The sequence below is a fragment of the Amphiura filiformis genome, chromosome 6 (genome assembly GCF_039555335.1).
Source record: "Amphiura filiformis chromosome 6, Afil_fr2py, whole genome shotgun sequence".
NCBI lineage: Eukaryota > Metazoa > Echinodermata > Ophiuroidea > Amphilepidida > Amphiuridae > Amphiura > Amphiura filiformis.
Window position 1 is genome coordinate 7,148,403 of NC_092633.1, and position 15,593 is coordinate 7,163,995.

Here is a 15,593-nt window from a genome sequence, read left to right on the forward strand (position 1 = left end):
TTTGTCTGTATATTTTGGTAATTTCAAGATATGAAATTTTATGATATCATATATAACATTTAATACATAATATCAAATAAATTATACTTTTTATAGTAAATAGATGTAAGTAGTGTGTTTTAAATGAATGCCACGTAATTTTATGATTTTATTTAGACCGGCGATATAATATGATTCGACATAATTGGTTCATCAACAGCATGTTCGATTCCCATAATGTAAACGACTATGGCGAAATCTCTACACATTGCATGACATGAAAACTTAGTGTACATTACGAAAACAAAGTTTTCCGGTTTTTTTTACTCATTAATGTATACATACTGTTTCACATAAATATTACCAAAATATGCTTCCGTCTCAAAGGAGTAAATTGGACGCAGATCGACTCGTAGAGTCACTAAAACGCAAAGGAAACAGCGCGCACGAAGTGAGTACCGGGTTTTTTAATTTAGTTTTACATTCAGTTTCCATGTTTCACCGTGCATGATCATTTTATACTTAAAAAAATTAGGGAGGACGACACTTTTTGGGTGTTTTCAAGGAACATCTGCAAATTTGGTATCACTGTGTAAAAGAGCATTAAGAAACTTAGAGTTTAGACAATCAATGGTACCGTGCCAAAATAACACATGCACATGTGACATGATACATGCATGTAATGATAATGGCTAATCATGTCATGAATGTATATGGTCGCATGCGGGTCGCATGTCACACAAGTTGATGCGGTACTATAGCCAAAATAATTAATTCTCGATCATGAGAGCCAACTTGAGTACGCACAGTTATTTGCGTCGAGCGTAGTATAATTAAAGACCGAGATTATAATATAAGAATTTATCGCGTCTGATGTCACTGTCAATTACGATCCTTGATTGGTTAACACAGGTTAATAGCGCGTAAAACATGAAAAGGAAGACCGATCTATCCGGTGCATTTTCTAGGCATTGTTGACATGGTGCCTTCGCCAAAGAAAGTTTCCTACTATCATGCTATAAAGACCTAACTTTTGAGATGGTTTGCATCAGGGTTCGCAGGTTTTTGCCGCGGAGGTGGAAAAAACCGCGGTTTTAACTCACTTGGCAAAAACAGTTTTTGCCAGTTTTGTCGGCAAAAATGGCAAAAACTAAAAAAGTGATTTATAGTTCAGTTTTTACATCTCAAAACAAATTAGTAAGTTGCAAAAATAAGTTCTCGAGTGTAACAAGGCCAGATTTTGTAAGCAATATAGTAAGAAATTAAAAAGGCATGCATGCGTTTTCATTGCCCAAGTGCATTTAACTGAAATGTGGCATGTATCAAATTCAAAACTTTTTCATTTCAAGGACTTAAAAAAAAAAAAAATATGTTGAATGATTCATTAAAAGTTGTGTGTTACCGTACTGTTTATGAGCTTTCTGTGCCACTTTTTAATATTTGAGTGACTATATGTGAGTTTTTGCCATTTTTGCGGTTTAAACCAGGCAAAAAACTGGCAAAAAACAGTTTTTGCCAGGTTTTGCCACTTTGCTGGCCAAAACAGGTTTTTACCGGCAAAAACTGAACCCTGGTTTGCATGTTTCAAAGTGCAAAATTAACAATATAAGCAGGGGTCAAAATTCACGGGGGCAAAGGCGATTCGCCCCCAATTTTCCCAAAATAGCCCCCATGGAAAGAAAATTGTCAATGGCAAAATACACACATGAGGGCTATTTTTCATGGAATCTGTCAAAAATAGCCCTCCTATTCAAAAGAGTATTTTGAGGCCTGAATATAAAGCGACCGGGTATACCGCCCGGGTTCAGCAAGTCATCATCACGACATTTGTTGACACTTTGGTGACATAAAGCCTAGTTTTCTCAAAATTGTTGTAAAATCCTCGCTGAATTGTCACTTTTAATAAATAGGCCTACAAATGAAAATGTAAGGCCAAAATTCATCATTTTTTTGCAAAATAAAAAATTTTGGCAAAAATTAAACAACTTTTGGCAAAAATAAAACAATACAACTTTTGGAAAAAAAATAAAACAGCTTGGTGCAAAATTGCAAACTTTTATAGATCCGATCGAGGAACGTAGCATATTATAGGTCCCGGGGATATACCAATATGGGGCGGGGCAGACCCAAATCCACCAAACAAAAATGTTGGTAGGTGCGGGTGGTCGACGCACCCCCATCGAAAAAGTACTGTGAGAGTAAAAATATCAAAGAAAATAAAAAACACAGGAAATAAGTTTAGATTTTGCAATACAGTAGCCCAAGAGGGGAAATGGTAGGCCTATATAAACTGGGTTATTACTTTTTCAAAGAAATTGCCCGCTCCGCGAGAAAAATTTGCCTTTTTACTAATTTGGTCTTAATAGAAATTAATTTTGGCCATAATTCTTACTGCGCGCTTAGCGCGCTAAAAATTTCCAATTTTAGACCAAAATGAAGGTAAATTTTGCGTAAATTTACGTAAAAAAGGCCAGTCTTGGCGTGAAGCCTTTAAAATGTTGCATTTCGGTCCAAAACATGGTGTTTTCGGGGTCCTGGGCCCGGGCCCACCTGGTCTAATGGTAAATCCGGCCCTATAAGTTTGAAATAGCTCAATGGTAAATAACTAAATCAGCCAATTTTGTGTCGGTATCGGTTGGGGCATGCAATACAAGAAACATGTCGTACACAGCCTTCTTGACCACCTTTTTCGACTTTTCTTTTTGGGTTGGCCCTTTTATTGTTTTATTTTTATAATTTACTGCTCCTATTGCTGCTTTTGTGCAAGCTTTCTATTTCTTTGTCTTCAAGAAGTCAAAATCGATCCTGATCCTCTCTCTTCCCCCTCCTCTCCCTCTCTCCTCTCTTTTTTCATCTCTCTTCCTCTTTTTTCCCGTGCACTAGGGGGCGGGGGCCAAATAGGCTATATACAAATAGGCCATTTTTGCCAGGGGGCAATTGTCCCCCTGCCCCCCCCCCCTCCGGCAGCTACGCCACTGCATACAGCAGCGGGTCCTACCTAGTCTAGTTGCGGCGGCGCGTAACTAGCTCTCTTTCGGGGCGGGGGCAAGACAACCTTTAAGGAGAGCAAACTTTGACGAAAATGGTCAAAAAATACAACAAAAAAAAGCCAAAAAATCTCAAATATCAGGGCGGCCAGCAAGGGGGGGCTGACTTCTCACAGGAGCTGCGGCTACTGCCTAGTTTATTATTATTTTCTGGAGTTGCGCGTATCCAAGACTTTTTCAGGGGTGGGGAGGGTACAAGGCCCGGGGAGGCACTCAACTTTAGTGACGGGTATCTCGCTAAATAGGGGCCTATCGGGTACAAAACGTTATTTTTAAAGGGGGGGGGGGGTCATCGAGTACAAACAAAATGAAAAAGGTGGTCATGGGTATAACATTTTTTAAAGGCGGTAATTGGGTATAAGATTTTTTTTAAATAAGGGTCATCGGGTAGAAAATTTTTAAAAATGGAGCAAAATTCTATTTTCTTGTTCCAAATTTTCAATAGAAATTTGTTGAAATAAGAGAATTTAATTGAAAGTTTCAGCATTATTTTGTGTCATTTTGATGATGCTATTCAAGGGGTCATTGTGTAGCCGCAACCAAAAAAAGGGGGTCATTGGGTAGCCGCAACCAAAAAAAGGGATCATTGGGTAGCCGCAACCAAAAAAGGGGGGTCATCGGGTATAGTCGACTTCAAAAGAGGGGGCCTATTGACAGGCACATACCGTCACTTCCAAAGTTGAGTGCCCCCCCCCGGGAGGACAGGGGCCCGGAAAACTTCGACATGTTAGGCGAAAATGGTCATCATGCAGTTATTGTTAACTACATGTATGCACACAACACAGGGGCACTCACAATAGGCAATTGAACCCTACTATTAGCGCAGTGTTGTAGCTATAGGAGATGAACTAGTTAGTGTCATATATGAAAAAGTATAAAAGCTATGATTTTAGTACTTTGTCTATGTTTCAATTACTTATTCTTTTCAAAATATCTGAATTTTCAACCCGGTACAAGCTTTAATAACGGGAAGCATGCATTTGTATGAGAAAGGAAATCTACCATCTTATCCAAACTCCCGTGTTAATCCAATGCACATTTTGCTTGCGGGCCGCCCTGTGGTCGCGTTTGGAAGAAAGTGCCACCAAACCGGTGGATTAAAGCCGCTTCATCATGCAGTTATTGTTAACTACAAGTATGCACACAACACAGGGGCACTCACATAGGTAATTGACCCGTACTAGTAGCGCTGTGCTGTGGGTATAGGAGATGAACTAGTTAGCGTCATATATCAAAAAGTATAAAAGCTCTGATTTTAGTACTTGCTCTATGTTTCAATTACTTATTCTTTTCAAAATATCTGAATTTTTAATCCGGTACAAGCTTTAATTACGGGGACCATGCATTTGTATGAGAAGGAAATCTACAATCTTATCCAAACTCCGTGTTAATCCAATGCACATTTTACTTCACCGGGCCGCCCTGACTTGGTCGGCGTTTGGAAGAAAGTGCCACCAAACCGTAATAGGTACAAATTTAGTACTTTCTGTCAATCAAGTATGGTTTATTGTCTACATGTCAATCTTTAAATTATTAGCATAGTAGCAAACCAGTGAAAAATCCCCAAAACTCAGTCAGTGGAGCTCCACCCGTCAATAGTGTCATTATCGATTGGATTAGTCGACCGTAGCGGACAATTCCGATCGCTCATTGGATTAATATTATCACGTGGTAAGAAATGTGCATTGGACAGTCGATTACTATAATGGTTTAGTACGGTATCCGTACTGCATATTTCGGTTTAATCTTCACTAAGCGGGTTTATGACTGAAAAGGTCACGGTGAATTTGCCGTGGACAAAACTGCACTATGTAAAAATCGATTCTTTTGTGTTGTAAACTGTCATCATTCTTTTGTCTACGTGTAACACGGGTGATAAAATTAAAATACCCTCCAAGGCCGCATCATTTCACATTTTAGGTGAGATGGAGCGGCGGGACCCAACTCCCGGGACCCAGCTATATGGCTGCCATTGAAGTGTAGGAATGCGTGAAATTGTATTCGTCTCAGCTATGGATTTACCACCTCCTGGATTTATCCCACATTTTGGGGAGGAGCAGGAAGGAGTTCATCTTAATTATCTCACAGAACCGCTATCAACCTGCTCTTGAGCCCACGAAAACCCTATATGTGACCCTACTATAAACATGTACCGGTAAGTGGCTGCTCCACTGGTCTGCTCGAACCCTACAGTCTGCCATCATGCCGCCCTCTATATAATTATGTAATCACTAATCAACATTACAGTGTCTCCCATGCTTGGTTGACGGGACGCGGTACGTTGTCCCAGAAGAACTGATTATTAACCGGTCGGTCTGGGCGGACAAGCTCGGACACACACTTGGGTTCTGATGGGACGAGCCTTAACATGCTGATTTCTTGGCTTGATGGTTGAAAATCGCCTGAAAAACCAGAAACTGAGGAATGAGCAATTTTGGGGTATCTGAAATTTTCAAAATCAAGGGTCTTTCAGAGCTTGGTACAAGGGAACATAACATACCGGTACCCGTATGGTCATTTGTGTTAAGTGCCACCCGGGGTTCGGACAGCCCTAGGGACAGCTCTATTAGTAGCAATCAGGGGCCGGGCCCGGGTGTCCCCATACGGAAACGAGTAGGCCTATGAGAACCACATAAAAGTGAACAGCCTAAAAATGTAGAGTGGGAGGGGGAAACTGGAATTTAGGCCAGCTCGTTCAAGCAATTGTCTTTTGTAGGCTATGTTGTTAATTTGATTATTGATGAATGAATGAAAGAAAAATAAAATAAAACAAGAAACGAGTTCGTCCATTGTTTTAAACATGTTAAATGATAAATGAACGTATGTAGAAAACACGTTTCATAATGCTTCTGATTATTGTGGTCTTTGCGAGAGGTGGGGGGGGGGGGTGAACCTCAAAATGAGTTGGTTTGCTAACTCAACTCCCAACCCCGCCCCCCCCCACTGAAAACAAAAGATTTTACAAAGACCACAATAACCTACTTCTGATTTAGTTCACCATGCAGAATACCCCTTTAAATCACTTTATTACACAGTCTGTAAATCATACACAGATTTGAGGTCAAAGGTCATTAAGGGACTACTTAAATTATTAGCTAAGCCTGAAAAACGGAGTGTTGGTATGTTCACACATGAATTGTGTTTACCCAATGCATATGTGGTATTTTTTATTTGGGGTCAAAGGTCATTAAGGGGTCACTTCCGGTATACACCTATCCGACTTCGCCATTACTGCGGTGTCCCCGATGTAAAACTGCGGTGTCCCGAGGTCGGGGGTTCCATCCATTATTTATTGTGTGCTATACAGAATTGTACCCGGGAATTGTACACAACAGTGGTATTCAATACACAATCATGAGTATTGAATTACGAATTAAATCTCCCGCTCTGGTACATCTGTGTTGCCGTCAATAGAGGGCCAAATACAGTAAACGCTTCTCGGATTGGTGTATAAAACGAAATACCTTCAAAAATTTTTTATTAGCTTAAAAGAAAAACATACGAGAGTTATGGTACCGGTATGTTCACACATGAATTGTGTTTACCCAATGTATATGTGGTATTTTTTTATTTGGGGTCATACCGACGTCAATGGTCATGAAGGGCTCACTTCGGTATAAAACGAAATACCTTGATGCTACGTGCACAGTGCACACATGCATTGACATTAGCCAATGGATGGTTAGATTTTGGTCATTAAGGGGTCACACCTCAGGCTGGGCTTGTGGTCTTAGACCACACTGTCTAGTTCTTTCTTTCTTCCTTACATCCTTTCTTTCATTGTTTCTTTAGTTTCTTTCTTCCTTCCTTTCTTGGCTTTCAAGTTCTTTCATCTTTAGGCCCTACTTCCGTTTTTCCGCTTGATCCGTAGACCTGGCTTTCTTTGACTTATTTCAAACAAACATGTGCTGACTTTATGATGATGAGCAATACAATTAGAACAGAAAAATTCAGGTAAACGCGCATCTTAGGGTGGGTTGGGGAATATAGGCTTAGGGGTCATCGAACTTTGCACAGTGTCAAATTTCAAAGTTGCTCAAATTGTGTACCATTCCCATGTAGCCTAGGCCTATTCCACTGAGTCACAAGGATTCAGAAAATGTAGCCTATAGGCCTAGTTTGACATATCTAGGGGCGTGTCGTTTCTTGAGTTAAAAGGTTAAAGGTCACCGTGGCGTTTTGGCTCTATCAGGGGTCAAAAATCAAAGTGCTCGATTTTGCCAAAAGAGGTGTAATGTTCGTTTGATAAATCAAGTCAAATACTAGGGAGTGTTCAGAAATACTTTGGTGGGGGGGGCTGGTAAAGGGAGGGGCCAAAAAAGTTTTGGACCTTAAAAGAAAGAGGGGGGGGGGGGAACAAAAGGTTTTAGGTGGTAGGAAAGGTGGGGGGGGCAAAAAAATTTCCTCTTCAAAACCCAAAATTGTGTCTGTCAAAGAGGGGGGGTCAAAAAGTTTAGCGGTCCATCGAGGGGGTCAAAAAAGTTCTCTAGCAAAACATTTGAGGAGACCAGCCCCCCCCCACCAAAGTAGGCCCCTATTAATGAACACTCCCTAAGGATAAGATTGTTTCGTTACCACAGCAAAATAGTTCAAGGTCAATAGGCCTCAATGGTAGGCTTATACTTGACCTATTTTGCTGTGTTACTGACACCGATAGGCAGTGTCCGAAATAAGGAAAATATGGAGGTTTTCCCGAGGACAACTATTATGAATTCTGCTTGTCCTCAAAACATTTTGGTTGTCCCCAAAATATAGGCCCCCTATGTCATGTTTTTGAGTGCAAATAATCTAACTTAGTGGTTGTCCAGGGGATAAGTAGCCTACATAGCTCAATATGGTTGTCCCCAGTGATTTTTGGACAAGAGGACAAGAGGATAAGTGCTTATTTCGAACACTGCCGGTAGGCCTACCTAGGTAGGCCTAGGCCTATAGGCCTACGGTAACTTATGTGCATCACGGTTTGACCCTCCAAAAGTTTTGACCCTCCAAAGGGGGCTGAAAAATATGACCACAAATTTTCCTGGGAAAATTGAGTTTAGGCCTATGCTTTTCTATGGGCGGGTTGACCCATAAAATTTTCATGTCAAAAGGGGGGGGGCTGAAATTTATGAGATCTGTAAAGGGGGCCCTCCCACCTAAAGTTGAAACAAGTGTACGACGGTGGGAAATTTAAAATCCCCCTCCCGGATGGACGGGGTGTGTATGTGGAGGGGTGAGACACGTGGGGGACTGGAGGTCCGGGGAGGGGACAAGGAGCCGGCCAGAGGGGGTATAGGGCGGAAATGGAAGATTTAATGACGGAGCCTGAATCCGCTCCCTGTGCACAAAATAAATTTCAAATCGGAAAAGAAAGAGGGAAATAGAGAATATTCTAACGTGCAGTCTGTGCTCCTAATTTTAAAATTGATTTGTCTGTATATTTTGGTAATTTCAAGATATGAAATTTTATGATATCATATATAACATTTAATACATAATATCAAATAAATTATACTTTTTATAGTAAATAGATGTAAGTAGTGTGTTTTAAATGAATGCCACGTAATTTTATGATTTTATTTAGACCGGCGATATAATATGATTCGACATAATTGGTTCATCAACAGCATGTTCGATTCCCATAATGTAAACGACTATGGCGAAATCTCTACACATTGCATGACATGAAAACTTAGTGTACATTACGAAAACAAAGTTTTCCGGTTTTTTACTCATTAATGTATACATACTGTTTCACATAAATATTACCAAAATATGCTTCCGTCTCAAAGGAGTAAATTGACGCTAGATCGACTCAGAGTCACTAAAACGCATAAAAGGAAACAGCGCACGAAGTGAGTACCGGGTTTTTTAATTTAGTTTTACATTCAGTTTCCATGTTTCACCGTGCATGATCATTTTATACTTAAAAAAATTAGGGAGGACGACACTTTTTGGGTGTTTTCAAGGAACATCTGCAAATTTGGTATCACTGTGTAAAAGAGCATTAAGAAACTTAGAGTTTAGACAATCAATGGTACCGTACCAAAATAACACATGCACATGTGACATGATACATGCATGTAATGATAATGGCTAATCATGTCATGAATGTATATGGTCGCATGCGGGGTCGCATGTCACACAAGTTGGTACGGTACTATAGCCAAAATAATTAATTCTCGATCATGAGAGCCAACTTGAGTACGCACAGTTATTTGCGTCGAGCGTAGTATAATTAAAGACCGAGATTATAATATAAGAATTTATCGCGTCTGATGTCACTGTCAATTACGATCCTTGATTGGTTAACACAGGTTAATAGCGCGTAAAACATGAAAAGGAAGACCGATCTATCCGGTGCATTTTCTAGGCATTGTTGACATGGTGCCTTCGCCAAAGAAAGTTTCCTACTATCATGCTATAAAGACCTAACTTTTGAGATGGTTTGCATCAGGGTTCGCAGGTTTTTGCCGCAGGTGGAAAAAACCGCGGTTTTAACCACTTGGCAAAAACAGTTTTTGCCAGTTTTTGTCGGCAAAAATGGCAAAAACTAAAAAAGTGATTTATAGTTCAGTTTTTACATCTCAAAACAAATTAGTAAGTTGCAAAAATAAGTTCTCGAGTGTAACAAGGCCAGATTTTGTAAGCAATATAGTAAGAAATTAAAGGCATGCATGCGTTTTCATTGCCCAAGTGCATTTAACTGAAATGTGGCATGTATCAAATTCAAAACTTTTTCATTTCAAGGACTTGATGAGACAAAAAATATGTTGAATGATTCATTAAAAGTTGTGTGTTACCGTACTGTTTATGAGCTTTCTGTGCCACTTTTTAATATTTGAGTGACTATATGTGAGTTTTTGCCATTTTTGCCGGTTTAAACCAGGCAAAAACTGGCAAAAACAGTTTTTGCCAGGTTTTTGCCACTTTGCTGGCCAAAACAGGTTTTTGCCGGCAAAAACTGAACCCTGGTTTGCATGTTTCAAAGTGCAAAATTAACAATATAAGCAGGGGTCAAAATTCACGGGGGCAAAGGGCGATTCGCCCCCAATTTTCCCAAAATAGCCCCCATGGAAAGAAAATTGTCAATGGCAAAATACACACATGAGGGCTATTTTTCATGGAATCTGTCAAAAATAGCCCTCCTATTCAAAAGAGTATTTTGAGGCCTGAATATAAGGCGACCGGGTATACCGCCGGGTTCAGCAAGTCATCATCACGACATTTGTTGACACTTTGGTGACATAAAGCCTAGTTTTCTCAAAATTGTTGTAAAATCCTCGCTGAATTGTCACTTTTTAAAATAAATAGGCCTACAAATGAAAATGTAAGGCCAAAATTCATCATTTTTTTGGCAAAATAAAAAATTTTGGCAAAAATTAAACAACTTTTGGCAAAAATAAAACAATACAACTTTTGGAAAAAAAATAAAACAGCTTGGTGCAAAAATTGCAAACTTTTATAGATCCGATCGAGGAACCGTAGCATATTATAGGTCCCCGGGATATACCAATATGGGCGGGGCAGGCCCAAATCCACCAAACAAAAATGTTGGTAGGTGCGGTGGTGCGACGCACCCCCCCATCGAAAAAGGTACTGTGAGAGTAAAAATATCAAAGAAAATAAAAAACACAGGAAATAAGTTTAGATTTTGCAATACAGTAGCCCAAGAGGGGAAATGGTAGGCCTATATAAACTGGGTTATTACTTTTTCAAAGAAATTGCCATCTCATGAGAAAAAATTTGCCTTTTACTAATTTGGTCTTAATAGAAATTAATTTTGGCCATAATTCTTACTGCGCGCTTAGCTGCTAAAATTTCCAATTTTAGACCAAAATGAAGGTAAATTTTATGTAAATTTACGTAGAAGGCCAGTGCTGCGTGAAGCCCAGCAAAATGTTGCATTTCGTCCAAAACATGGTGTTTTCGGGGTCCTGGGCCCGGCCCACCTGGTCTAATGGTAAATCCGGCCCTATAAGTTTGAAATAGCTCAATGGTAAATAACTAAATCAGCCAATTTTGTGTCGGTATCGGTTGGGGCATGCAATACAAGAAACATGTCGTACACAGCCTTCTTGACCACCTTTTTTCGACTTTTCTTTTTGGGTTGGCCCTTTTATTGTTTTATTTTTATAATTTACTGCTCCTATTGCTGCTTTTGTGCAAGCTTTCTATTTCTTTGTCTTCAAGAAGTCAAAATCGATCCTGATCCTCTCTCTTCCCCCTCCTCTCCCTCTCTCCTCTCTTTTTCATCTCTCTTCCTCTTTTTCCCGTGCACTAGGGGCGGGGCCAAATAGGCTATATACAAATAGGCCATTTTTGCCAGGGGGCAATTGTCCCCCTGCCCCCCCCCCCGGCAGCTACGCCACTGCATACAGCAGCGGGTCCTACCTAGTCTAGTTGCCGGCGGCGGCGTAACTAGCTCTCTTCGGGGCGGGGGGCAAGACAACCTTTAAGGAGAGCAAACTTTGACGAAAATGGTCAAAAATACAACAAAAAAAGCCAAAAATCTCAAATATCAGGGCGGCCAGCAAGGGGGGGGCTGACTTCTCACAGGAGCTGCGGCTACTGCCTAGTTTATTATTATTTTCTGGAGTTGCGCGTATCAAGACTTTTTCAGGGGTGGGGAGGGTACAAGGCCGGGAGGCACTCAACTTTAGTGACGGGTATCTCGCTAAATAGGGGCCTATCGGGTACAAAACGTTATTTTTAAAAGGGGGGGGGGTCATCGAGTACAAACAAAATGAAAAAGGTGGTCATGGGTATAACATTTTTTTAAGGCGGTAATTGGGTATAAGATTTTTTTAAATAAGGGTCATCGGGTAGAAAATTTTGAAAAAATGGAGCAAAATTCTATTTTCTTGTTCCAAATTTTCAATAGAAATTTGTTGAAATAAGAGAATTTAATTGAAAGTTTCAGCATTATTTTGTGTCATTTTGATGATGCTATTCAAGGGGTCATTGTGTAGCCGCAACCAAAAAAAGGGGGTCATTGGGTAGCCGCAACCAAAAAAAGGGATCATTGGGTAGCCGCAACCAAAAAAAGGGGGGTCATCGGGTATAGTCGACTTCAAAAGAGGGGGCCTATTGACAGGCACATACCGTCACTTCCAAAGTTGAGTGCCCCCCCCCCGGGAGGACAAGGGCCCGGAAAACTTAGACATGTTAGACGAAAATGGTCATCATGCAGTTATTGTTAACTACATGTATGCACACAACACAGGGGCACTCACAATAGGCAATTGAACCCTACTATTAGCGCAGTGTTGTAGCTATAGGAGATGAACTAGTTAGTGTCATATATGAAAAAAGTATAAAAGCTATGATTTTAGTACTTTGTCTATGTTTCAATTACTTATTCTTTTCAAAATATCTGAATTTTCAACCCGGTACAAGCTTTAATAACGGGGTAGCATGCATTTGTATGAGAAAGGAAATCTACCATCTTATCCAAACTCCCGTGTTAATCCAATGCACATTTTGCTTCAAGGGCATTTCCTGTGGTCGCGTTTGGAAGAGAAGTGCCACCAAACCGGTGGATTAAAGCCGCTTCATCATGCAGTTATTGTTAACTACAAGTATGCACACAACACAGGGGCACTCACATAGGTAATTGACCCGTACTAGTAGCGCTGTGCTGTGGGTATAGGAGATGAACTAGTTAGCGTCATATATCAAAAAGTATAAAAGCTCTGATTTTAGTACTTGCTCTATGTTTCAATTACTTATTCTTTTCAAAATATCTGAATTTTTAATCCGGTACAAGCTTTAATTACGGGGACCATGCATTTGTATGAGAAGGAAATCTACAATCTTATCCAAACTCCCGTGTTAATCCAATGCACATTTTACTTCACCGGGCCGCCCTGACTTGGTCGCGTTTGGAAGAGAAGTGCCACCAAACCGTAATAGGTACAAATTTAGTACTTTCTGTCAATCAAGTATGGTTTATTGTCTACATGTCAATCTTTAAATTATTAGCATAGTAGCAAACCAGTGAAAAATCCCCAAAACTCAGTCAGTGGAGCTCCACCCGTCAATAGTGTCATTATCGATTGGATTAGTCGACCGTGCGGACAATTCCGATCGCTCATTGGATTAATATTATCACGTGGTAAGAAATGTGCATTGGACAGTCGATTACTATAATGGTTTAGTACGGTATCCGTACTGCATATTTCGGTTTAATCTTCACTAAGCGGGTTTATGACTGAAAAGGTCACGGTGAATTTGCCGTGGACAAAACTGCACTATGTAAAAATCGATTCTTTTGTGTTGTAAACTGTCATCATTCTTTTGTCTACGTGTAACACGGGTGATAAAATTAAAATACCCTCCAAGGCCGCATCATTTCACATTTTAGGTGAGATGGAGCCGGCGGGGACCCAGCTCCCGGGACCCAGCTATATGGCTGCCATTGAAGTGTAGGAATGCGTGAAATTGTATTCGTCTCAGCTATGGATTTACCACCTCCTGGATTTATCCCACATTTTGGGGAGGAGCAGGAAGGAGTTCATCTTAATTATCTCACAGAACCGCTATCAACCTGCTCTTGAGCCCACGAAAACCCTATATGTGACCCTACTATAAACATGTACCGGTGAGTGGCTGCTCCACTGGTCTGCTCGAACCCTACAGTCTGCCATCATGCCGCCCTCTATATAATTATGTAATCACTAATCAACATTACAGTGTCTCCCATGCTTGGTTGATTTGCACGCTGATACGTTGTCCCAGAAGAACTGATTATTAACCGGTCGGTCTGGGCGGACAAGCTCGGACACACACTTGGGTTCTGATGGGACGAGCCTTAACATGCTGATTTCTTGGCTTGATGGTTGAAAATCGCCTGAAAAACCAGAAACTGAGGAATGAGCAATTTTGGGGTATCTGAAATTTTCAAAATCAAGGGTCTTTCAGAGCTTGGTACAAGGCGGGCCAATCTTTCGGAGCTGCGGGGTCTTTCCGGGGGAACATACCGGTACCCGTATGGTCATTTGTGTTAAGTGCCACCCGGGGTTCGGACAGCCCTAGGGACAGCTCTATTAGTAGCAATCAGGGGCCGGGCCCGGTGTCCCCACTGAAACGAGTAGGCCTATGAGAACCACATAAAAGTGAACAGCCTAAAATGTAGAGTGGGAGGGGAAACTGGAATTTAGGCCAGCTCGCTCAAGCAATTGTCTTTTTGTAGGCTATGTTGTTAATTTGATTATTGATGAATGAATGAAAGAAAATAAAATAAAACAAGAAACGAGTTCAGTCCATTGTTTTAAACATGTTAAATGATAAATGAACGTATGTAGAAAACACGTTTCATAATGCTTCTGATTATTGTGGTCTTTAGAGTGGGGGGGTGAACCTCAAAATGAGTTGGTTTGCTAACTCAACTCCCTACCCCTCCCCCCCCCACTGAAAACAAAAGATTTTACAAAGACCACAATAACCTACTTCTGATTTAGTTCACCATGCAGAATACCCCTTTAAATCACTTTATTACACAGTCTGTAAATCATACACAGATTTGAGGTCAAAGGTCATTAAGGGACTACTTAAATTATTAGCTAAGCCTGAAAAAGCGGAGTGTTGGTATATTTCACACATGAATTGTGTTTACCCAATGCATATGTGGTATTTTTTATTTGGGGTCAAAGGTCATTAAGGGGTCACTTCCGTATAAAAACGAAATACCTTCAAAAATTTTTATTAGTTAAAAGAAAAACATACGAGAGTTATGGTACGGTATGTTCACACATGAATTGTGTTTACCCAATGTATATGTGGTATTTTTTTATTTGGGGTCATACCGACGTCAATGGTCATGAAGGGCTCACTTCGGTATAAAACGAAATACCTTGATGCTACGTGCACAGTGCACACATGCATTGACATTAGCCAATGGATGGTTAGATTTTGGTCATTAAGGGTCACACCTCAGGCTGGGCTTGTGGTCTTAGACCACACTGTCTAGTTCTTTCTTTCTTCCTTACATCCTTTCTTTCATTGTTTCTTTAGTTTCTTTCTTCCTTCCTTTCTTCGACTTTCAAGTTCTTTCATCTTTAGGCCCTACTTCCGCTTTTCCGCTTGATCCGTAGACCTGGCTTTCTTTGACTTATTTCGAAACAAACATGTGCTGACTTTATGATGATGAGCAATACAATTAGAACAGAAAAATTCAGGTAAACGCGCATCTTAGGGTGGGTTGGGGGGAATATAGGCTTAGGGGTCATCGAACTTTGCACAGTGTCAAATTTCAAAGTTGCTCAAATTGTGTACCATTCCCATGTAGCCTAGGCCTATTCCACTGAGTCACAAGGATTCAGAAAATGTAGCCTATAGGCCTAGTTTGACATATCTAGGACGTGTCGTTTCTTGAGTTAAAAGGTTAAAGGTCACCGTGGCGTTTTTGGCTCTATCAGGGGTCAAAAATCAAAGTGCTCTGATTTTGCCAAAAGAGGTGTAATGTTCGTTTGATAAATCAAGTCAAATACTAGGAGTGTTCAGAAATACTTTGGTGGGGGGGCTGGTAAAGGAGGGGCCAAAAAAGTTTTGGACCTTAAAAGAAAGAGGGGGGGGGGAACAAAAGGT

General features: G+C 40.5%; 1 protein-coding gene across 1 annotated transcript in view; it reads left to right on the top strand.

Moving 5' to 3' along the window:
* Window positions 1-237: 237 nt before the first annotated feature.
* LOC140154901 (E3 SUMO-protein ligase RanBP2-like) overlaps window positions 238-15,593 on the top strand; it is a 52,405-nt gene continuing 37,049 nt past the window's right edge. Inside the window, 1 exon segment of the mRNA XM_072177560.1 lies at window positions 238-430. Coding sequence (XP_072033661.1) covers window positions 350-430 — 81 coding nt within the window. The 5' untranslated portion in view covers window positions 238-349.